This window comes from Anomaloglossus baeobatrachus, chromosome 6, assembly GCF_048569485.1.
Source record: "Anomaloglossus baeobatrachus isolate aAnoBae1 chromosome 6, aAnoBae1.hap1, whole genome shotgun sequence".
NCBI lineage: Eukaryota > Metazoa > Chordata > Amphibia > Anura > Aromobatidae > Anomaloglossus > Anomaloglossus baeobatrachus.
The window spans coordinates 559,313,264-559,339,099 of NC_134358.1; the positions used below are offsets into that span (position 1 = coordinate 559,313,264).

General features: G+C 43.5%; 1 protein-coding gene across 3 annotated transcripts in view; it reads right to left on the reverse strand.

Moving 5' to 3' along the window:
- ETV1 (ETS variant transcription factor 1) overlaps nucleotides 1-25,836 on the reverse strand; it is a 90,956-nt gene that overhangs the window by 20,627 nt on the left and 44,493 nt on the right. For all 3 annotated transcript variants that reach the window (XM_075315719.1, XM_075315720.1, XM_075315721.1), the window contains 3 exons: nucleotides 20,642-20,771; nucleotides 16,473-16,661; nucleotides 8,324-8,571 (listed from right to left, as the gene is read on the reverse strand). In XM_075315719.1, the coding sequence (XP_075171834.1) occupies nucleotides 8,324-8,571; nucleotides 16,473-16,661; nucleotides 20,642-20,771 (567 nt within the window). The remainder of the gene's footprint in view (nucleotides 1-8,323; nucleotides 8,572-16,472; nucleotides 16,662-20,641; nucleotides 20,772-25,836) is intronic.

The following is a 25,836-nucleotide window of genomic DNA, read 5'->3' on the forward strand; positions in this document are numbered from 1 at the left end:
CAAAGGATAGTATCGGCCCCTTAAAATATAATAACAAGTTAGTTATAGAGGACAAACAAAAGACTGAGATATTAAATAGGCATTTCTCATCTGTATTCACCAAGGAACTGACTGTACCAGGGATCATTCAACAAGTGAAAAATCAAAGTTCACCACCCGATATAATTAATTTAACACAAGATGAAGTACGCCTACGTCTGAGTAAATTAAACATTGACAAATCCCCAGGGCCAGATGGCATTCATCCACGAATATTGAGGGAATTGAGCTCCGTAATCGACAGACCGCTGTATCTCATCTTTTTAGACTCACTTGTAACAGGGTTGGTGCCTCAGGATTGGAGGATTGCTGATGTGGTACCGATATTTAAGAAAGGTAAGAGGGTAGATCCAGGCAACTACCGTCCAGTAAGCCTGACATCAGTAGTATGCAAAGTTTTTGAGGGCATTTTAAGGGATGACATGCAAAAATATATTGCAGAAAATAATATGATAACTGACAAACAGCATGGATTCATGAAAGATAAGTCGTGTCTAACCAACCTGTTGGGGTTCTATGAGGGGGTAAGTGCAGACCTGGATATTGGTAATGCAGCTGATGTGATTTATTTGGACTTTGCAAAGGCATTTGATACTGTACCACATAATAGCCTTATACTAAAGCTCCAGAAGCAAGGACTAGGGGAGACAATATGCAACTGGGTAAGGAATTGGCTAAAAGATAGGAAACAAAGAGTAGTCATAAAGGGTATATTCTCTAAATGGGCTATAGTCAGCAGTGGGGTGCCGCAGGGATCTGTACTGGGATCAGTGGGCGCCGCAGGGATCTGTGCTTGGACCGATTCTTTTTAATCTCTTTATTAATGACCTTGTGGATGGGATTGATAGTACAGTGTCAGTCTTTGCCGATGACACCAAACTATGTAGGATATTAAAAACTGACCTGGATAAGACAATATTAAAAAAAGATCTGGATAAGATGTCAGAATGGGCAGATACTTGGCAAATGAGATTTAATGTTGATAAATGTAAAGTAATGCACCTAGGACGGAGTAATCCTATAGCTGCGTATACATTAAATGGAAGTAAACTCGGGACTACAGAACAGGAGAAGGACTTTGGTATTCTCATTACAAATAAGCTGAGCAGCAGCACTCAATGTCAGGCAGCAGCTGCTAAAGCAAACAAGATTCTAGGGTGTATAAAAAGAGAGATTAGATCCCGTGATCCCAACATATTGTTACCCCTCTATAAATCACTTGTAAGGCCACATCTGGAATATGGGAACCAGTTTTGGGCTCCACATTTTAAAAAGGACATTCAGAAGTTAGAGTCAGTTCAAAGGCGGGCAACTAGACTATTACAAGGAATGGAGGCCGCCCGTATGGTGAGGAATGGAGGCCGCCCGTATGATGAGTAATGGAGGCCGCCCGTATGATGACAGGTTGAAAAAGTTAGATATGTTTAGCTTAGAAAAAAGACGTCTCAGAGGAGATCTCATTTATATGTATAAATACATGTGTGGTCAATATAAAGGACTGGCACATGACTTATTTCTTCCAAAGACAGTACTAAGGACCAGGAGGCACTCACTGCGAGTGGAAGAAAAGCGATTCCAACACCTTAATAGGAAAGGGTTCTTTACAGTTAGAGCAGTCAGACTGTGGAATGCGACCACAAGAGGTAGTAATGGCAGATATTATAACAGCTTTTATATCAGGGCTGGATGATTTCCTCAGTACACAAAACATTGTTGGTTATAAATGACTTAGTGACTAAATGTAGAACTGGTGGAGGAAGGTTGAACTAGATGGACCTAGGTCTTTTTTCAACCTAAGTAACTATGTAAAAAATTATCCCTAGTGGTCAGTTTAAAAATTGCAAGATTACCATTTTTATTTTTTTTATTAAAGATCATGATATTTATGATTTATTCTATAAGATAAGAAAACATAAATCAAAACAAAAAAAAAAAAAAATTAAAATAAAAAAAATGCAGCAAAATAAGCCTAAAAACAAACAAAAATGACGTAATAAAAATACAATTAAACTTTTCTTGTTTCGTGTTTGCATCTTTTTAAAGATATTGAATAAAAACAATTATTATGAGGTACTTGAGAATGAAAGAGCGTCGCTGGAAGAGACTGCCAAGAAACTAATTAAGGCAAAATGAAAGCGAGTACATAAAGTTACAAAAATAAAAACAAGCCCGTGCTTCATAACGTTAAGGTCAAATTATGCGCACTTTTGCGAAGAGCGTTTCCATGCAAGAAGTATTTACACAAGGACACGATCGACGGCAGCCAATAAAATGTGCAAAACAGCAACGAAGGCAGAAGGGTAAAAAGGGAAAAATAATTCTAGACGGTGTTGGATCTTTGTCTAAACTTATTGACCAAGATAAAAAAAAAAAAAAAATATATAAATAATAAATAAAACATTTTCTCCTAGAAAAAAATGCAAAACCTGATGACCGAGCACTGGAGAAAGCGCCTCCTGCAGGAAAGCATCGGAAAAAGCGGAACCGTAAACAGAATATTGGAAGTCGGTCATTAAATAACTGTACGACATAAATATATTAGTTGTGTATTCAATGAATACCAAGCAAAAATCCCCATTATAGCCATAAAGTAATAAGATAAAACTCTACCTGCCTGTAATGACCACTAGGGGGAGCTAACTGAAGACAGACATAATAGCAGATAGTATATCCATCCATATTCTTAAACTTTGCCAAACTTTGCCAGTGGCCAAAACGTAATTGTATCGCCTCTGAAGACATCAGGGTGCTACAGGGAACTGCATCCTTTTACCCAGGGTACAGGATCTACCCCCACATGGTTCCAAGTTCCCAGAAACCGGTGTCACTTCAATCAGCACCACAAATCCCAATCAACACCTCACATCATGATCTGTCAGACACACCAGTGGGTTGGTCTAGCTGGAAAAGGGCCACCCACCTAGGGGTCAGGCAGACTGGTGGGAGGGAAGTAGTCAGTCTAGAGAGAGCCCTCAAAGTGAGAGGAGCTGGAGTGTTAGCTCCCGGGGAGATGGAAAGACCCAGGTTGGATTGCAGAGAGTGGTCCGGGACCAGAGGAGTCGGGGACCAGAAGCATTGACATTGGAAAAGGGTGTGACAGACAGTCTTAAAGGACTGTCAGCACCAACAAGCCCAAAAGAACTGACTGGTACCGAGCACGACGGGGTACAGGACCCTAGATCAGGAGCTGATTCAACGTCCAGACAATTAACCTGCAGAGGAAGGAGACCTTCAGGGACCTTCCCAGAGAGCTCAAAGATTGGGGGCATCAGCACAACGCAGGGGACAGGATTTTCCAGAAAAAGCAACCCACTGAAGTCCCAAGTGCCAGCCCTTTGGAGCAAGTCTTCACTTAAAAAGCTGAAGAATGGGATATTACAGCTTCAAGCTACAGGGACCCACACAGACTCAAAACTGTGCATGGAGGCAGGCTCCGGATTACTATGTGACACCGGTGGGACCGGGTACTTGGACGGGCTTCCCGCAGTGGCAGTGTCCCACAGACTTTGGTTTACCTACAGCGTGTGTGTCTCCTTTATAAACCTCATACAGCACCACGACTACCCACAGTGAGTACCCTTGTACCCTGCACCCTGCTCTCCCAAATAACTACCAACACCCTGAGCCCGGGGCCTTCCCTACCTGTGGAGGGACTAACATCAGGCTGCTTAACTCCATCTATCCCGGTACTCCCATCAGCAGCAGCGGTGCTCCCATTACCACAACCCACAGGTGGCGTCACGAACTTCTCCCCTGTAAATACCCCCTTTCACGGATCAAAGTGCCCATCAATCCGGGTCCGGACCCCCTAGAGCTACGATCCTGGATCCGAGCAGCCCAACCAACACAGGGGCAGTACATAATCATACACCTTTAAATAGTTTTGTGAAATGGGGAACGGGATTTGGAACCCGAATCAGAAACACTTGTGACTGATAAATTAACTAAAAAATAAATATTGTATAACAGTGTAAATTTGGTGTCCTCTAAATAACTCAACACACAGCCATTAATGTCTAAAACTCTGGCAACAAAAGTGAGTACACCCCTGAGTACACCACTGTGCTCTTAGGAGCTTTGAGTACTGCAGAAGTTCTTTTGTAACCTTGGCCAGATCTGTGCCTTGCCACAATTCTGTCTCTGAGCTCCTTGGCCAGTTCCTTTGACCTCATGATTCTCATTTGGTGTGACATGCAGTGTGAGCTAAGGTCTTATATAGACAGGTGTGCGCCTTTCCAAATCACGTCCTATCAGTGTAATTACACACAGCTGCACTCCAATGAAGGAGCAGAACCATCTCAAGGAGGATCCCAAGGAAATGGACAGGATGGGACTTACATATGAGTGTCTGAGCAAAGGGGTTGAATACTTATGACCATGTGATATTTCAGGTTTTTTTGTTTAATAAATTTGCAAAAAATGTCTACATTTCTGTTTTTTTCTATTAAGATGGAGGATGGGGGCAGAGTGCACATTAATGAGGAAAAAACAAATATTTTGAATTTACCAAATGTCTGCAATGAAACAAAGATATAGAATATGTCTGGCTCACTAGGTATATAATATAGGTGCTCGGAGGTTTTTGTGCGTTTTTGGGCTCATAACTGCATGACTTTGCTTCCCCAGCAAAGTCTATGAATTTTCATTTTTGCTGTCCGCACACAACTTTTTTTTTTTAAGCTGCGTTTTGAGCTTTACAAAAAAAAAAAAAAAAATTTATATATATATATATATATTGTCATGTCAATTCTTTCCTGCGTTTTTCTGCGTTTCCCCCCCCCATGTAATACATTCGAAAAATGCAGAAAAACGCAGCAAAAACGCAGTAGAAAACGCACCAAAATGTGGCTGGTGCGTTTTTTGCGCATTTTTTCCGCGGATGCGTTTTTATGCGTTTGTGCGTTTTTAGCGGCCAAAAACGCACAAAAACGCAGCGTAAAAAAAAAAAACGTTTTACTAGTTGGACATGCGTGTTCCTCCATTAAAACTTTCTTCATTCAACAAATAAAAAGCATTACGAAAAAGATTACTCCAATTTTTCTCTTTTTTTCCCAATGTGTGCCGGAGTTTAACTTTATTATGCAATGAAACAGAGTGAAAAATGTAAAGGGGTCTGAATACTTTCTGTTCCCACTGATTAATAATAAATATTATAATAATAATAATTAATTATATTTTATTAATAATAATAATAATAATAATATGTAATTAATAATATACATTTCAATTATAAAGATTAATAATAATAATACTAATTATATATTTATTAATATATATTTTACATACTAATAATGATAATATATATTTTAAATACTACTACTACTACTACTACTACTACTACTACTACTACTACAACATATATTATTAATAATAATTATATTTTAAATACTAATATATATTTTAATACTGCTACTACTAATTATATATTTTAATAATATATATTTTAATATATTTTAATAATATATATTTTAATTATATATATATATATTTTTTAATAATAATATATTTTAATAATTATATATATTTTAATAATAATTGTATATATATATTAATAATATATGTTATTATTATTATTATTATTATTATTATTATTAATAATAATAATATATGCATATTTTAATAATAATTATATATATATTAATAATAATAATAATAATAATGAATATTATATAAATAATTAAGCAAACACTTCCATTATCGATCCCCGCCAAGAGCATTCAGTTCCCAAATCCTATGCTGATCTATGTACTTCCTGTGCTCTAGAACATGTGACCTCTGCAGCCAATCACTGTCTATAGTGGTGATCACATGTCTGTCTGTGAGAGAGCAGGAAGGACAGAGACCACCCTGGGACGTGGGAGCAGCAGGGTAAAGATAAAAATAAGTTCTCATTTCTGTACATGTAAAAAAACAAACCATAGTTTACAAACATCCCTTGATATACTTGAGGACGTCTATCTTCCCAAGCAAGAAGATTTTTGTAGATTTATTTATTTATTTTTAGCAGAAATTGAGCGGTTTCTACATGAATGGGGCCAGTCACAGAGTTTTCTACATGTGCGCACACAACACTAACCCAGCCTTGGCTAGGATTCCCACAGTACAGGGAAAAAAAAAAAAAAAAAAAAGTTGAATGGAATTCACAACAGAGTATTTCTTTTTTAATCTTTCACAGTTGAGGACCCGGCTCTGCACATCTGTGGATATCCGGTCCACACGGAGCCCATAAAGTGGAGTCATATAACACACTGGCACGGCCGGCGAGCATTAATCATTGCTGGAAGTTATCTGGCAGCAGAACAGCTGATGGAACTTTAAACCTTCCAGCTCAAGATTATTGAACCGCTCCGAGATTTTTTTCTTCCCCCAACCGATCTCGTCCTCGACTTTATGAATGAAGCTCTGAGCTCCACAAAGACCATTCATGTAAAGCAGCGCTTACAAAAAGGCAGCCCCCAGAGATCAATCAGTCACGGCTAAAACCTATGTGATTGGTTTAAAGACCATCTCCAGAACGTCAATTATGGATTTTAAAAGGCGGCCTGCGTTCCCGTGACCCCTCCTAATGCACAGAGAGGAAATCCAGACTGCGCAATCCTCAAATCAAATCACCAGACACTAGCACTTACTGTAACTCCTGATCTCAGCGATACGGGGGTTTATTCGCGCTGCACGCAATTATGCCAAAACCTGAACAACTAGATCAGGATTTTTTTTTTATTTTAGGTGGGGGGAGGGGGTGGGTTTTGTTTTTTTAAATAATTTTGTTCATAACCTTTGCTCATCTCTACTACAAGAACGATGAACAATCAATTCCAAATTAATCAAAATTGATTTTGCAAAAGTATTCAGATTTCCAAAAATCCAAATTCTGCAAAATAAAAGTCAGATTCTATTTTTCTGAATGATAGTGTGACAGTAAGCGGAATTATAAAAAAAAAAAAAAAATTATATTATATATAATATATATATATATATATATATATATATATACACATATACATACACACACACACACACACACACATACATACATACATACATACATACAATGTGTGTGTTTGAGATATATATATATATATATATATATATATATATATATATATATGTGTGTGTATATGTATATGTATGTATATATAACATATACATCTCAAACACACATTATATATCTCTATCTATCTATCTATATCTCACATTCTGTATATATTATACACATGCATATACTACTAATAATACTATTATTCATCCCTTCTGGATTCTCCTCGTCCCTGTCCTGCCACCACTTCTTGCCCCCATCTGGTTCTACCATCTTCTATCTTTATTCCCGGCCTCCGGTTACTTTCCACTGGGTCTTTAATTCACACCATCATATGGGGCACAATGCACATCAGTGACGTGTTGGGGGCCTCATGTAGCAACCAACTAAAGATGAGAAATTAGAGTTCGGTGGATTCAGCGGGACTTTAGACAAAGTTCAGTTCAGGACCCAGACTTGACCTGAACCCACAGCCCAAACCCCATTGGAAGTGAATAATTGGGCAGTTCGTCTCTCCTCCCACATACAGCATAAACAGAACCGCACAGGTGCTCAAGAGTTTAGGAGGCCCCTTACAATTTCCAAAGCAGGTGGAATGATGAACTCTTGGGCTGCAAAGGGTCCATATATTGTTCTTGTACAGGGGGCCTTTTCAGTCTGTGTTGACATTGGTCAACGTGATGGTAGCTCAGGAAGACCGGTAGCCAGGTCATCTAGTCAACTGTATGGAACCTGAATAAATCCTTCAAATGAGATTTGTAGGAGAGGCTTCAGGCATGTTTTGGTTACATAGGCATCCAGATACCAAGGCTTCTAGATACCCATGCTCATTTTCAAACTTTTGGTGGGAGATTTGGTCACACACGTAACTGGAGACAATTTTTTGTCAAGGTTGATGTGTGAAATCTACGGTAAAGCCCTCCAAGCTTTTCTCAATGGCCTGACAAGTAACTCAGCAGATTTAATTGGTATGGTACTATAGTTTGGCGAGATGCATTTTCATTAAACACAACTCCTCCATCCCCAGCTACAATGAAACACGTCATCTTCTCTTGGAAAGGTCCCTTCCTTCGCTCACGCTTGTCCATGTGTCATAAGTAAGGTCTATCCAACTGTATTTTTGGCAAATTTAATCAGAAGGTGCATGTAGGGATAAGACTGGCCGACCACAGGGTAACCCAAGTTCAGAAGCATTAACAAAACTAAGAATTTCAACAAAAGTGGACAGTAAGCAACATTGATACTTACCTGAGTCATAAGCAAAATCTCTAGGTTCCTGCTTGATCATAAGAGGTGGAGGGAAGTTCTGGCTGGGGGCATTGCCCACCATAGTGCTGTGTTCGTACACTGGATCATGATATTCTTGCTTAAATCCTTGAGGAGGAAACTGGATGCTCGGCTCGGACATTTGTCGTTGGTAGACAGGTCGGCCTTCCCTTGGCAATGCAGGAAGCGGTGGAAAAGAATTGCACGGTTCTGAGAGCTGCCGACGAAATCTGGTTTGAAAAAAAACAGTACAAGCTCATTATTAATAAATACAAAAATTAAAGCTTAGAAACAGTTTACTAATTTTTGGGCTTTTCAGTCTCATTAATGCACAGAATGCAAGAGTTCAATCAGCTTCATGTGGAAGGTTGAGAGGTGTAGATTAAGCTCAAATATTTATTGTCACACAGGCAGATCTCACCAGCAACCAGTGACCAGCCCCCAGCCAGCAGCGACGCGTGGAAGATGCTGCACTTGGTAATTAAGGTAAATATCAGGTAACCAACCCGATATTTACCTTGGTTACCAGCGCACACCGCTTAGCGCTGGCTCTCTGCACACCTAGCCACAGTAAAATCGGGTTAATTACCCGATGTGTACTCTGCTACGTGTGCAGGCAGCAGGGAGCCGGCTTCTGCGGACGCTGGTAACCACGGTAAACATCAGGTAACCAAGAAGCCCTTAACTTGGATACCCGATATTTACCTTCGTTACCAGCGTCTGCCGCTCTCACGCTGCCAGTGCCGGCTCCCTGTTCCCTGCACTCCTAGCCACAGTACACATCGGGTTAATTACCAGATGTGTACTCCGGCTACGTGTGCAGAGAGCAGGGAGACGGCACTGACAACGTGAGAGCAGCGGACGCTGGTAACGAAGGTAAAATATTTGGGGTAACCAAGGTAAGGGCTTCTTGGTTACCCGATGTTTACCGTGGTTACCAGCGTCCGTAGAAGCCGGCTCCCTGCTGCCTGCACATTCAGTTGTTGCTCTCTCGCTGTCACACACAGCGATGTGTGCTTCACAGCGAGAGAGCAACAACTAAAAAATGGTCCAGGACATTCAGCAACAACCAGCGACCTCACAGCAGGGGCCAGGTTGTTGCTGGATGTCACACACAGCGACATCACTAGCAACATCGCTGCTGCGTCACAAAAGTCGTGCCTCAGCAGCGATGTTGCTAGCGATGTTGCTTAGTGAGACGTGGCCTTTAGTACAAGGTTTGGAGAATGTTCCTATGCCAATAGTGTAGGGTAGTTGTCCTTAATCATTTTTATCTTCAGAGCCACATTCAGCTCCGAGAGAGCGTCGCGGAGCCACATTCAGCTCCGAGAGAGCGTCGCGGAGCCACATTCAGCTCCGAGAGAGCGTCGCGGAGCCACATTCAGCTCCGAGAGAGCGTCGCGGAGCCACATTCAGCTCCGAGAGAGCGTCGCGAGCCACATTCAGCTCCGAGAGAGCGTCGCGAGCCACATTCAGCTCCGAGAGAGCGTCGCGAGCCACATTCAGCTCCGAGAGAGCGTCGCGAGCCACATTCAGCTCCGAGAGAGCGTCGCGAGCCACATTCAGCTCCGAGAGAGCGTCGCGAGCCACATTCAGCTCCGAGAGAGCGTCGCGAGCCACATTCAGCTCTGAGAGAGCGTCGCGAGCCACATTCAGCTCCGAGAGAGCGTCGCAAGCCACATTCAGCTCCGAGAGAGCGTCGCGAGCCACATTCAGCTCCGAGAGAGCGTCGCGAGCCACATTCAGCTCCGAGAGAGCGTCGCAAGCCACATTCAGCTCCGAGAGAGCGTCGCGAGCCACATTCAGCTCCGAGAGAGCGTCGCGAGCCACATTCAGCTCCGAGAGAGCGTCGCGAGCCACATTCAGCTCCGAGAGAGCGTCGCGAGCCACATTCAGCTCCGAGAGAGCGTCGCAAGCCACATTCAGCTCCGAGAGAGCGTCGCAAGCCACATTCAGCTCCGAGAGAGCATCGCGAGCCACATTCAGCTCCGAGAGAGCGTCGCGAGTCACATTCAGCTCCGAGAGAGCGTCGCGAGCCACATCCAGCTCTGAGAGGGTCGTGAGCCACATCCAGCTCTGAGAGGGTCGTGAGCCACATCCAGCTCTGAGAGAGGGTCGTGAGCCACATCCAGCTCTGAGAGAGGGTCGTGAGCCACATTCAGGTCTCCGACAGAAGGTCATGAGCCACATCCAGCTTTCACCCCCTCACAGTAATGCCACCCAAAGCCCCCCATTATCAATATAACAACAAGCAAAGCTTTTTCAAAGAAATCACACTGAGGCAGTATACCAATTTCCAGGGGTTCCTAATCTACTCCCCCATTCAGATCTGATCATCTGTGTGGTTGTATTCACAAAAGTCACCATCTGGAGACCTTTTCTTCATAGCGGTTTGCTAGACCTGGAGTTAATATACCAACCTGGCTGACAGCTGCGAACTACATGTGGCTCCTAAGCCACAGGTTGGGCACCCCAGGGGTAGGGCTTAAAATGTCCAGCAAAAGAGCACCTAGAACGGCATGCTTTAGGCATAAGTGGAAGGAAAAGGCTTCCAAATCAAGATATCACTTTATGATCCCTTCAGGTCCCCATTAGACTAAAGTTGGCCAAACCCACCAATAGTCTTTCTTGTATGGGAGGGCCTCCTGATCATGTCGGCAGGAGATAAGAGTCAATCAGTTGATGTTATTACTGAACCCAACCAGAGGGCATCGTTCGACAGACAGCTATCTAATGTGTATGAGGGCTTCATTCTGCTAGAAAATGGGTTAAAAACAGTCTATGGGGGCCTCAGTCTGTCACTCAGTGGAAAAATCGAGAAACGGAGGAGCACGCAGGGTGGGTTTTAACAAATCCAAACCCATTGTTCAGTCAAGAAAGGAATTGGTTTGTCTCCTTGACCCATAAATGGTGGGGGTGGAGATCGGAGAAGATGGACGTTGGCCAATCTTTAGAGCATGGCTTGGTATTCGCCATCCAAAAAAATCTGAAATATGGAAGCATAGCTTCCGTCTGTGCATCTTGGTCAGCCAAAAAAAGGTTTAGATTATCTATACGGGTCCTGAAGGGCAACAAGGGTAAAGGAAAAGGATCCGAAGAATTTTATTTTTAAGGTTTGGTTCTCCTGGCGTACGTTTTCCTCCCTTCTACATGTCCTTTTGTGTGCGTATCATATTACCCTACTCAGTCTGAAACAAAAACTAAAAAAAAATAAAAAAAAAAAGTCACTAAATTTGAAGATACGTTAACGAAAAAAAAAGTTACACCTGTAAAATAATCATTGGAACACATAAAAAGCAATTAGCGCATATTTTTGGCTCCGCTATTGCCAGCTCCGGAGACACTCCTTAAATTCTGAAGCCAAGATTTTTATTACATATTATCAAATAAATCCTCTCTTTTTTTTTTTTGCAAAAGGAAAGAAAGAAACTATAGAGGCTCGGCAGTCAAAGGTTAATTGTGTGATTGTATTTTAAAAGGAGATAATCCAAGTGATTCCTCAGCGCTATCAATTGAAGGTCACAGACGGGAAGGTGGATTTATGGAGGAGAGTAAGGCTATGTGCACACGCTGCGGTTTTTTGACGCTGCGTTTTTGTGCGTTTTTGGCCGCTAAAAACGCACAAAAACGCACCTGCGTCGAAAAAACGCGGCAAAAAACGCACGCGTTTTGCCGCGATTTGGTGCGTTTTTTTGCTGCGTTTTGCTGCGTTTTTGCTCACTGCGTCCTTATGCGTTTTTTATCAGTGAACAAAAAAAAAAAAGGTCTGATGTCATTTCCTTCTTCAATGTGTTCTTCATTCTCCACTAGTGTATGCAGAAGAGCAGACAGCTGCAGAACTACAAGGCTCAGCATCCTCGATCCAATAGTGTATGCAGGAGAGCAGACAGCAGCTGTCGAACTGCAAGGCTCAGCATCCTCCTTCCAGGACTGTATGCAGGATTTCTTTGCCCCCCCAAAAAAAAAAATGACGTGGGCTTCGCCATATTTTTGTATGCTAGCCGGGTACAGCAGGCAGGTACGGGCTGCCCCCAACCCCCAGCTGCCTATTTGTACCCGGCTGGGAACCAAAAATATAGGGAAGCCCTTTTTTTTTAAATTATTTCATGAATTTCATGAAATAATTTAAAAAAAAAATGACGTGAGCTTCGCCCCATTTTTTAGTCCAGCCGGGTACAACTAGGCAGCTGGGGATTGGAATCCACAGTGCAGGGTGCCCATGCTTTCTGGGCACCCCCGCTGTGAATTTCAGTCCCGCAGCCACCCCAGAAAATGGCGCTTTCATAGAAGCGCCATCTTCTGGCGCTGTATCCAACTCTTCCGGCTGCCCTGATGCCGGGTGGCTAGCCAGGTAATAATGGAGTTAGGGCTAGCTGTATATTATCAGCTAGCCCTAAGCCCGAAATTCATGGTGTCACGCCAATATTAGACATGGCCACCATGAATTTCTAGTAAAGATTAAAAAAAAACACAACACACAGAAAAATATTTTTATTAGAAATAAAACACAACTCAATTAGTGACTCCATCTTTATTGAAATAAACCCCCCTCCGCAGTAATCCTGGGTCAGGGTCCCGCGCCGTCCAATCAGGATCCAATATCATCTGATCGGTTTGCTGGAAAGCATACCGATCAGATGATCTGTCAGGTTAAAGGATGTGAATCCCATCACACATCAGCTGATTGTATAAAAGCCGGTTATACAATCAGCAGATGCATCAGTAGAAAAAAAAAATAAAAATATACTCACTTATGTGCTGAATTACCGGCAGCTCCCGGAGCGATGGGGCGGGAGTCTGATCCTGTCCGATCGCTGCAGCAGCTGCCGGTAATCAGGGATGAAGTCTCCTGACGCATCCGCTGATACCGGCCGGGCGCCCGCGTCAGCCCGAGACTCGATCAGCTGATGCGTCAGGTGACTGCATCAGGTGATCCATCGCCAGGTCCTGCAAGCAAGGTCCTGCCCCGGGGAGACTGCACACAGCCGGAGCGGGAGCGGCGATACCGTGACAGGAGCTGGGAGCGGGCATGGCACCGCGAGGCTGCAGACAGGTGAGTATAACTTTTTTTTTTTTTATTCTACTGTTAACTTTTGTTTTCGCAGCCGCTTCCACCTCCTGCCTGTACATGGCGCCGCACGGCAGCAGACATGCACAGGACGGGAGGTGGACGCGGCGGTGACGGTACCGGGAGGATTCACGCTTCTGTCTATACTGACAGAAGGAATCCTCTTCCTGTACACGTCACTTTACTACCCACCTCCTGCGCTTATAGCTGCGTTTTTGGTCTTAGAAACGCACCAAAACGCAGCTATTTGCGTTTCTCATTGCGTCTTTCAACATCCCATTGAACTCAATGGATGAAAAGCGCAGTGAAAAACGCGGGAATAATTGACATGCTGCGTTTTTGTGGTCACCACAAAAACGCAGCTGAAAAAAAACGCTGTGTGGGGACAGCAAAAATGAAAACTCATAGACTTTGCTGGGGAAGCAAAGTCATGCAGTTTTGAGGCCAAAAACGCACCCGAAAAACGCGCAAAAACGCCGAGAAAAACGCACCGTGTGCACATAGCCTAAGAGGCTGAAACAAATCAGGAGACCAAAGCCATGTTATTTTTTGCTATGGGCTTGACACCGACATGAGCCGCGTCCAGCCAAGGTGATTCAAAACCATTAGTGAGCGGCAGAGTTGCATTTTACTCCGCGCTAGACAGATTTGCAATTCAAAACGTATATACAAAAAAAATGTCGAATTTCCATGCCAGTGTAAGAGTATAGGGATAAGGAAACACCAATGAGAGCCCGGCCGAATATACAGAGAGCTCAGTTTACTTTACTGGGAAAAGCCTCCGTTCAAGAATATACATAAAAAAGGGGCATCTCTCCAGCCCACCAACAGGACTCTGGAAAACTTTATTCCATTGATCAGGACCGGCACCAATAAAGGTGGCTACAAAGAGTCTCTCTCCCTGGAGGACCCAGCAATACTCGGAAAGATTAATTTCAATGGACTACATGTAATACCTCATTTCACCCGTGGTGGTGCTGTAGAGAAATTACACACTTGCTGCCAGGCCCTTGAGCAGATTGCAGCATTTCGCTTGGGGACACAGTGCACTCTGCTTATATTTTTGGATTCCAAAAGTTGATTTACAAAACCTCAATTTTCTTCCCTAGTCTTGTATTTTAATATGTTCTTCTTAACCCCTCCCCACCACGTAAAATTACCCCAGTAAGAAAACCCCTTTAAGTCACCATCTTTGTTGCTTAAAAAGAGGACCAACCACCAGGATTTTCCTATAGAAACTAAAGCCAGTGCTATACTAATGCTATTGTGGCACCCCTGAGTGTCAGGTGCCACAGGGTACTACATCTAAGCCTGGAAGACCAGTGCCGGAAAACACCACAACACATACACAAATCCATGCCCTTTTCCCCAGACTGGGTGACAAACTAGAAATGGACCTGATGGATGGCCACCTATTGGTCGGTCTTCATCCAATCCACTAGTCAGAAACCTGGGAGGAGGAGGGGCTAGTCAGTAAAGTGGATGGACATCTTGTCAGATAGATAGTGAAGAGTCAGACAGAGTCAGTCAGAAGTTAACGTGCTGATAGGAAGTGTGCAGCGACTACTGAGCAAAAGAGAGTATGGTTGCCAGGGAGAGTACGGAGCAAGTACTCACTGAACCGAGCACCGACGGAATACAGAGCCCTAGTTCAGGAAGACGCTTCAGGCTCACCTGATAATTTGCCCGGTGAGGGGACCATCAAGGACCTTACTGACAGTGTCCGGGGCACAGCAGCAGAGAGGGAAACTTGGAATAGGGACAGAGGTCCGACCCAAGAGAGGTTCAAGCTGCCTGCCGTATGGGCCAGGACGGAGACAACAGGAGGGGAGCCCAACACGCTCGAAGTCATGGGGACCCACCAACTACTACAGGGTGCATGGAAGTAAAACTCAGTAGTTCACCGACACTGGAACAAAGAGAATATGGGATTGGTAAAGACCAGCACCAGCCGGGTTGCAGCAACTCCAAACCCGTGAGTAAAACACAAGTTAAACCGCAGCCCGTGTTGTCTGAATTCTTCCTACACCTCTGTACCTATATACTACAACCACCATCATCCACCTCTGGGGCCTAGCTCTACTTGCGGAGAGCTATCACACCTAAGCTGCCCAATACCACCAGCCCCAGCAGTGAGACTTTGCAGCGGCGGCTTTCCTCATATAGCCGCTTACCGCAAGTGGCGCCACGAAAAACATTTTATTTTTATTTTTCCCTTGTACAAATCTTCTTTTAAGCGACCCACAGGGTCACGGAACCGGGAAACGGCCAACCAGTGAACTCTCTCAGAAATATATAGCCCGGGACCGAGCACCCAAAAGCGCTGGGGTGCGTCACTATCCTGCTGATTCTATACATACCTTTAGTTGTGAGATCGGATGTATACTTTCTGAAATACAGGCAAGTAAAGTTTGTGAAATTCACTGTCACTTGATTGATCGGTGCTACAGAATATCTAATAGGTTGGTCGGGTTTTGCTACTACTTTTTCCTGCCCCTGTCTGTCCTTCCTCCCCCTGTCTGTTATTACAGGGGGAGGAAAGACAGGCAGACAGACAGGGGCGCGAATAACTAGCAAACATTAGATATTCTCTTGCACCTATCAATCAAATAACAGTGCATTTCAAAAACTTTACTTGTCTATATTTCAGAAAGTATACATCCGATCTCGCAACTAATGGTATGTATAGAATCAGCATGATAGTGCCAGTATATCACTGGCTTTAGTTTATATAGGAAAATCCTGGTGGTTGGTGCGCTTTAAATTTTCTTTTTGGCTGGAATTACTGAGTGGAACCCTATATTTAAAAGGGTTGTCTCATGAATCCACCCTCTTTACATCTACCCATTAACAAAAGTTTCTGTTCTAGTGGACTGAAGACATCTTTGACCTCTTGCCACCTTGCGGTCCAAAAGTTCTCGGCGCAGCCGCAGCAGGCCAAGGGTCCTATGGCAAAAGGAGTTGCACATAGTCTTTTGCATCACTGAAAACCACCTTTTAAAGACTTTTAGAGACTCTCAAATGGTATATCCGACGCTCTCCGTGAGACAAGCGGTGGCTTACCTGTGGTCCATTGTGTAGGTGCTGTCTGGGATCGGCTGGGATGGTGGAAGATGTGTAGGAAAGAGACGTTCTGCTTTAGGATTCTGTGCTGTGTTCGGTGATGCATGATGTAGTGGGGACACTGGAGTGCTTGAAGGGGTTGGGGGGTTCGAGGGCCTCATTCCAACTTGTGGTTTCTGATCATAGGCACTGGAAAGGAAATATAGAGCCACAATTATTTAATTTTCAATATATAATTTCCTATTAGGGTCCATTTTCAACGACTAACCAGGGTGGTGAGTTTGCCGGAGATAAAAAGTCCCTTGCACTAAAAGCATGCAATACCTTATTTCACCTGTGGAAGCACTGCAAGAAAACTGAACACATGCCCACAGATTACAGCTTGACAAGTGTTTCACAAGTGACAGACAGTCTTGTGGCGTCCGGCTATAGAGGGTCATGGCATTTGGCTGCACAAACTGCTCCCTGACCTTTTATTTCTACTTTGTTTTCATCCCTTTCCCTTTAGGATCCTGCAAGTGCCTCAGCCTGTCAACTGCTTTTCATCAGCACTTCCCTTTTGCCTTACTACTCGATAGTTCATAAACATTTATCAAGTATTCAGTGGACGAAGTGGACTTGCATACATGTAGAGAATCTTGGTGGTTGTTGTAGTTTCTCTCCCAGAGTCATCTGGAGATAAGTTGATTGTAGTTTCCCTTTGTTTTTTAGCCCTGTGTGACCTTTAGTGCCTAGTGGGGTTGACAAAGAGCTCATCTCATCCGCTCCCTACCTAGGGCCCAGATCAAGGTCAGCCCAGGGCTAGGTATCCTGCTCGGCACATAAGTGTGGGACCTAACTAGGGTGGTGAGGAAACCTAGAGCCCAGCAGTAAGCTTAGTCAGGGGTCACTATCCTCCCTTGAGTCCTTTAGCACCTAGTGGGGTCAACAAAGAGTTCATCCCATCCACTCCCTACCTAAGGCCCAGATCAAGGTCAGCCCAAGGCTAGGTATCCTGCTCGACGCATAGGTGCAGAACCTATATCTAGGGTGGTGAGGGACCCCAGGGACCAGCAGTAGGCTTGGTCAGGGGTCACCATCTTCCCTTGTTTATTATCCCAGTGAGTCCTTCAGCACTTAGTGGGGTCAATGAAGAGCTTATCCCATCCACTCCCTACCTAAGGTCCAGATCAAGGTCAGCCAAGGCCAGGTGTCCTGCTCGGCGCATAGGTGCGAAACCTATCTAGGGCGGTGAGGGAACCCAGGGATCAATGGTAGGTTTGGGCATGGGTCACCATCTTCCCGTGTTTATTATCCCTGTATGTCCTTTAGTGCCTCGTAAGGTTGACGAAGAGCTCATCCCATCTATTCCCTATCAAGGGCCCAGATCAGGGTCAGCCTAGTGCAAGGTATCTGGCTCTTCGCATAGGTGCAGAATCTATCTAGGGCAGTGAGGGAAGCCAGGGACCAGGGGTAGGTTTGGATAGGGGTCACCATCTCCCCCCTTCCCCAGTCACAGGGTTTCCATTTCCTTTCGTCGGTCGCTTGGTACTTCCCCGTACCTAGCAAGACACCTGGACAGCTGAGTAACGAGAGGATGGGTCCTACTCAAGAACTAAAATTTACCAGGGACTTTTCATTTTAAAGGGGAGGATGATATTTTGTAAGAAGGGAAAATGAAGCAACCTTTACAGGCTATAATGTAACAGATGTCCTTGCTACATTAGACATATTTACATAGCAGCTGAAGGGGAATCATGTGATCGCCTATGCCGCCTACCCACGAGTCACAATACACTCTCCGCCGGACGAGCACAGCAATGTAAATCACTTTAAAAGCCTGTCTCGTCTATGCTAAACAAAAATGCATTACAGTAAGGGGAAAAAAAAGCAAAGGTTAAAAAGCTGCGTGTAAACACTTCTGCTGAAAAGCATTATTTCTCATCTAAAGGGATCGTAGAGCCAAGAGGCCCCAAAACAGCCCCATAAATTACACCAGCGCCATCTACACAGACCCGTAAATTACAAAAGGTGTCTTAATATTTTTAGACGTTGATTGTAAATTCATCTTCTTCGTTTGCATCTAATACAGAAGTCTGCGGTTTCATCGAAGATTTTTAACCCCTTCATCACCGGGTGATTTTTTTTGTTATTTTTCGATTTCGGTTTTTCCTCCTCTTCTTCCAAGAGCCATAACTTTTTCATTTTTCTCGTCAACATATGAGGACTTCTGTATTTGTGGGACGAGTTGTACTTTTAAATTAAACCATTAAATTTTACCATATAGTGTACAAAAAAAAAAAAAAAAAAAGTGTGGTGAAAAATTGCAAAAAAAAAAATATGCAATTCCACAATTGTTCTTTAGGGTTTTTTTTTTTTTTTATTACCAAGTTCGCTATATGGTAAAACTGACCTGGAAATATGACCCCCAGGTCAGCACGAGTAAACAGATATCAAAACCTGTATAGTTTTTCTTTTATTTAATTGGGGGGGGGGGAGAGAATGTAAAAAAAAATAAATGAATTAAAAAAAAAAAATTTGCTTTAAGTAGCGGTTTCTGAAACCTACAACATTTTCATTTTTTGCAATCGGTGCCCTTGGGATGACTTATTTTTTGTGCCCTGAGCTGACGTTTTTATTGATCCTATTTTTGGGTAGATTGTTTTGATTGCACCTTATTGCATTTTATTGTAATATTGTGGTGGCCAAAAAAAAAGTAATTCTAGTTTTTAATTTTTTTCCGTTACGCTGTTTACCGATTGGATAAATTTATTTTATACTTTGAAAGATCGGAGATTTCTAAATGCAGCGCTACCAAATATGTGTATTTTATTATTGTTTTAATGTCAATGAGGCAAAGAAGGGGGCGATTTGAACTTGAGTTTTTTATTTATTTAAAATTTTTAAAAAAACTTTCCCCCCCCCTCACTTTTTATTGTATTTACTAGTCCCCTTAGGGAACTTGAAGCTCTGATCATCCTATCACTTGTACTGTACAGAGTAGGGCATCAGCAGCAGCACCAGTCTCAGCACCTAAACCAGAGTTAGCACCTGCACCTGTGTCAGCAGCAGCCTCGGCACCCGAAACAGCCTCGGCAACCCGAAACAGCCTCGGCACCCGAAACAGCCTCGGCACCCGAAACAGCCTCGGCACCCGAAACAGCCTCGGCACCCGAAACAGCCTCGGCACCCGAAACAGCCTCGGCACCCGAAACAGCCTCGGCACCCGAAACAGCCTCGGCACCCGAAACAGCCTCGGCACCCGAAACAGCCTCGGCACCCGAAACAGCCTCGGCACCCGCACCAAGTAGATGTAGAAACTTGACACTCAAGATAAATGAGAATAGTGGTCTTCTATTGAAAAAAACTTGTAGGACCATCACAAGCACAGACATTTCAGTCAAAGACCTTCATCAGTGTGCATGTAGAAGGTCCTCAGAACGAATAGCAACTTGACATCTGGCATAGTCAGGTATGATGCGGTGTCCACCACTGTCTATGTGGCAATGCTAGTTGCCAAGTTGCTATACCTTCTGAGGACTCCCTGCACGCACACTGATGGTCTTTGACCGAAACGTCTGTGCTTGTGCTGGTCCTACAAGTTCTTCCCAATAAAAGACCACTATTCACATTTATCTGGAGTGCCAAGTTTCTACATCTACTTGAGACAGTTTTGGACCCTACTTGAGCACCACCCCAGAAGTGCTGTGTGCATCAACTCACTCAACACCAGCGCCAGCATCGGTACCAGTACAAACCTCAGTACCAGCATCAGCACCGCTCTGTACAGCAGAAATGAGGAGTTCCTATTAATGTCGGTCTCAGCCGGCATTCACAGGAAGTTCGTCATGACACACACAGCGGTCATTGGTTGACCCCTGGCTATCATGACAACTCATCAGGACCCCGCAATGATGTTATGGAAGAATTGACTGAAGTAGGGATCCACCTGCGGCTGTTAAAGGCAGATGTTGGCTGATCAGATGACAAGTGCAGGGAAAAATGTGGGCTTGGTGGGCGAGGCCGCATCAAAGTCAGGGAGCCAACATTTGAGGAAGTTGATGGTGGGAAAGATCAGAGACCATTGAAAACGTTCTTCAAAAAGTTTCAGCATTCATGGGGATCCCAGACACGACAAACTAATTTCTGTATTTCGGATTCTCCGCCCTCTGGCCCCGCCGGGTTCTTACCTGACATTGTACAGGCACTTTTCTCCATAGCTGAACTTGAACGGCTGCTCCTGACCGCACGCGGTGCTCAGCTCGGAGCAGGGGCTGTGGGGTTCTTTCTTAATCTTTAAAGGGACACCATGAAAAGCCACTAGGAGAGAAGAATTGTTCAAAATTAACACATTGTGCTGACCGGTAGTTAGTTACATATTACATAGGTTGGAACATTAAAGGGAGAATATATGTACATTTCTAATGGTTTGCATAAAAACTATAGGTATAGATAAAAATACACACGCGTAAATGTTTCATTATTCCAGGAGATAGGAGTGTATAATAGATCACATATAGACATACATCTGTCACACCAATCTCGTGCAATAATGGAGCGTTTACAAAACAAGACACAGTCAAATGATATTTTTCTTTTTTAGCTTTGCTGTATAGGCTGAGACAGAAATGGCAGAGTCAGCTCATCATCATTAGAAATTAAAAATAAAGTAATAAAATGAATAAAGAAAAAATAGAAAAGGTCTAGATAAATACTAATAGATAAGGTTCTGGATGCAGCTCCCCTTTTGCTCCCTTATCTCTAGGGAAAGCCAGTCCTTATCTTTTCATGGAGATGGTGTCTAAGGACACAAACATCAGCGGTATTCTGCCGCACTGCCGGGTCCGGCATAAGGGCAATACAGTACAATACAGTTCACAGACAGTGCAGCAAGCCTCGGTCACATGACCACATGTGCCCGGAGCTTGCCAGTGAACTTTAATGTACTGTCCCTGTGCCGGATCTGCGAGTGCTGATGTGAAACCAGCGTAAAGACAATTCTATTGACATTTGTCCATTGCCTTCTACACTTGTGTATATAGACAAGATAAGAAGGATGATTGTATTGTATGTATTTGCGCAACAGAGCCTCCGTCAGGGAGGGGGGGGGTTGCGCAACAGAGCCTCCGCCAGGATGGGGGGGGGGGGGAAATCACCCAACAGAGCCTCCGCCGCGGGCAAGGGGGAGGGGTTGCGCAACAGAGCATCTGCTGGGGGGGGGGTGTTGCGCAACAGAGCCTCCGCCGGGGGTGTGGGGGAAAATCACCCAACAGAGCCTGCGCTGGGGGTGTGTGTCATGCAACAGAGTACGCGGGCGTGTGTCATGCAACAGAGTCCGCGGGCGTGTCACTCAACACAGCCTAAGCTGGAGGGGTGTCAAGCAACAGAGCCTACGCCGGGGAAGGGGGGGGTTGTCAAGCAGCAAAGCCTGCGCCTGGGGTCACACAGCAGAGCCTGTGATGCGTTACATAGATTCCTTATTATTGGATATTATGTTGCAGCGATTTCATTCCATTTGATGCCTTTTGTACTGCTCTGTGTTGTATAAAAGTGTATAATATTTCTAAGAGCAACAGTACGCATTTTTTGATATAGGGCACAACAAGGTCAAGTAATAAGAAAACTGGCAACTTTTTGTAGCTTTTAGTACTCAAAAAAAAAAATAAAAGTCTTACAAAATCTTATTTGAAAACACGAAAAAAAAATAAAAAGAAAAAAAATGGATAAAAATAAATATTTACAATATAAAAATAAAAAATACATACATGAATGATATAAAATTTGTCGTCATTGGAAAGCCATAAGAAGACGGATCGGATCCTCGTACTATGCAGTAAATGACGGCATTCTCCACCATGTGCTCAATTCAATATCAATTAAGATTATCCACCATTCATATGCATTTAGTCAATTCTGCCAGTGCGGTCAGTGAATAGCAAAGAGGACGATTAGATTATTTCATTTCCTGTGGCGAGAATTCCCATATGGATGATGCACTGCAAATTATCCAATACAAAAACTAGATCTGCGCTTTGTTTTTTTGCAATATTACGTCGCTTTTACACTTTTTTTAGTGAAATGACATCTTCATGTGATACATTATAACTTGAACCTCTGAGATCTATCCTCAATATGTGATATTATAAGACTGCAATGGATTTATTAAAGATGCCAAAAACAATGGCACAATTTAAAACGAGGTCATGAAATAAAACAATAAAAAAAATGCAACAAAAATTCTATAAAAATAATGAAAAAGGGGGAAAGAGTTTGGAATTCCAAGCATTTTTCCTGTAACTTTAGTGTTTTGTTTTTTTAAATTTGTAACATTTGTATCCTGTTTTTTCATGTCCATTGGGGGGAGGGGAATTTACACCAAGAGCATAACGCTCTGGGAAAGGACCCTCCAAGATGCCTTATTATATAAAAAACATAGTATATTATGCTATAGGCATAAAATAAAAAAAAAATTAAAAAAAAAAAAACACAAACAGAAACATTAGGCTAAGTTTACATGTCCTGTAATCATCCGTTGGAACAGATCCGTTGATAAAAAAAAAAAAAAAAAAAAAAAAAAAAAGTTGTGCAAAAAACAATGCTTTGTTTTTAAATAATTTTTTTATTTATATTTTAGTTGGATTTTTTTTGGTTATTTTTAACATCGGAATCTATGGCGTTAACCGATTGATTCCATTTGAAACTGATCCAGTTAAAAACACAAAACGGATACTTTACAAATTGAACAATGGATGGCTATATAGGAAATGCCTAACAGATCCATTTTCCATAGACTCCAATGTAAAAAAAAAAAAAAAAAAGCCAAAAAAAAAACCAAAAAACATTTGTTACAAATGAAAGCAAAAACAGATGTCTAAATAACAATCAGTTAACGGATCCGTATTTCATAGACTCCCATGTAAAAAAAAAAAAAAAAAAAAAAGAAAAGATGGCAAAATATCCCCATTTTCCATAGACTCTAATGTTTAAAAACAGATCTATTACAAAAAGAAAATCGGATCACTAAATAGTAATGAGTTAACAGATCTGTTTCCATAGAATCCCATGTAAAAAACAAATGGATGGCTAAATAGCTGTTTTCCATTTTCCATAGATTCCAATGTAAAAAACCCAGATCTATTACAAATAAAAGAAAAATAGATGATAAATAGCAATCAGTTAACGGATCCATTTTCCATAGACTTCAATATAAAAAAACGGATGGCTAAATATCTCCGTTTTCCATAGACACCAATGTTTAAAAAAAAAAAACGGATCCAGCTGTATTCAGTTATTTAAAAAAGTGACAAAAAAAACCAACTTGTTTTTACACCAATTTTTTGCCAATTGATTCCTGCTGGATCCGTTCTAACGGAAGATTACTGAAGATGTGAACTTGGGCTTAGGCCGGCTTCACACTTGCGATTAACTCGCACGAGTGCAATGCGAGAAAATCTCGCATTGCGTTCGGACCAATGTTAATCAATGAGGCAGCTCCCATCTGCTATTTTTTCCTCAGTCCCAATCGGACTGAGAAAAAAAAAACAAAAAAAAAAAAAAACGCAGCATGCTGGGTTTTGGTGATTTTCACGTGCGAGTCACTCCAATGCAAGTCTATGGGTGCGTGAAAAAAAAACGGATGTCACACGGACGGCACACACACCATCCTAGTGACATGCGTTTTTCTAAATACATTTATCGCATATTGCAGAAAACACTGGAAATGAGTGGGGTCTGTCGATGTCGGTCAATCTCTGTAAGTCGGTCTCTCTCTCACCCCCTTCCTCTCTCATACTCACCGATCCCTGGCGCGGCACTGCACGGCTGTCACACTGCTCCAGCAGCTCTTCCTCTTTTGAAAAAGCCAGCCGCCCATTATTCCATCTAGTATTCACTGCTTTCCCCGCCCACGGGCGCCTATGATTGGTTGCAGTGAGACAGCTGTCACTCAGCGTGGGGGCATGTCTGACTGCAACCAATCACAGCTGCCGATGGGCGGGTCTATATCGTGCAGTAAATTACATAGATAATTAAAAAAAAAACAAAAAAAAACAGCGTGCGGTCCTCCCCAATTTTCATACCAGTCAGGGTAAAGCTATATGGCTGGAGGCTGGTATTGTCAGGATGGGGAGACCCACGTCATGGGGAGCCCCCCAGCCTAACAATATAAGCCAGCAGCTGCCTGGAATTGCTGCATCCATTAGGTGCGACAGTCCCGGGACTGTACCCGGCTTATCCCGAATTGCCCTGGTGCGGTGGCAAACTGGGTAATGAGGAGTTAATGGCAGCAGCCCATAGCTGCCACTAACTCATAGGTTAGTGCTGGCAGGCGTCTCCCCGAGATACCTTCCATGATTAACCTGTAAGTAAAAGAAAATTAAGACAAACACCCAAAAATCCTTCATTAGAAATAAATGAGAACTCCCCCCCCTCTTTCACCACTTTATTCAAGTCCCCAAATACCCCTCCAGGTCCGACGTAATCTACAGAGGTCCCACAACACTTTCAGCTCTGCTACATCAGAAGCTGACAGACAGCGGCCACAGACCCAGACCACTCTGTGAGGTCCCCGCAGCAACTGAGGTGAGTCGCGCTATCAGTGATGACGTCACTCAGGTTACCCGCGGCCACAGATCTCAGCAGGAGGACTGCAGCTGTGGCCGCGAGTAACCTCAGTGACGGCACCGCTGATAGCGCCGATCACTTCAGTCACTCAGGGAATTTGCGGTCACCAGTGAAAACTTCACCGGTGATCGAAAATCAGGCCATGCCACACAGACAGAGCCGCGGGATGATAATGAAGTCGGGTGAAGTTCATCCGACTTCATTCTGATCGTGCGGCTCTGTCTGTGTCTGCTGTCAGCGGCCATTCAGCTCTGCTACATGGCTCTGTCTGTGTCTGCTGTCAGCGGCCATTCAGCTCTGCTACATGGCTCTGTCTGTGTCTGCTGTCAGCGGCCATTCAGCTCTGCTACATGGCTCTGTCTGTGTCTGCTGCCAGCGGCCATTCAGCTCTGCTACATGGCTCTGTCTGTGTCTGCTGTCAGCGGCCATTCAGCTCTGCTACATGGCTCTGTCTGTGTCTGCTGTCAGCGACCATTCAGCTCTGCTACATGGCTCTGTCTGTGTCTGCTGCCAGCGACCATTCAGCTCTGCTACATGGATCTATCTGTGTCTGCTGTCAGCGGCCATTCAGCTCTGCTACATGGCTCTGTCTGTGTCTGCTGTCAGCGACCATTCAGCTCTGCTACATGGATCTATCTGTGTCTGCTGTCAGCGGCCATTCAGCTCTGCTACATGGCTCTGTCTGTGTCTGCTGTCATCTGCCATTCAGCTCTGCTATATGGCTCTGTCTGTGTCTGCTGCCAGCGGCCATTCAGCTCTGCTA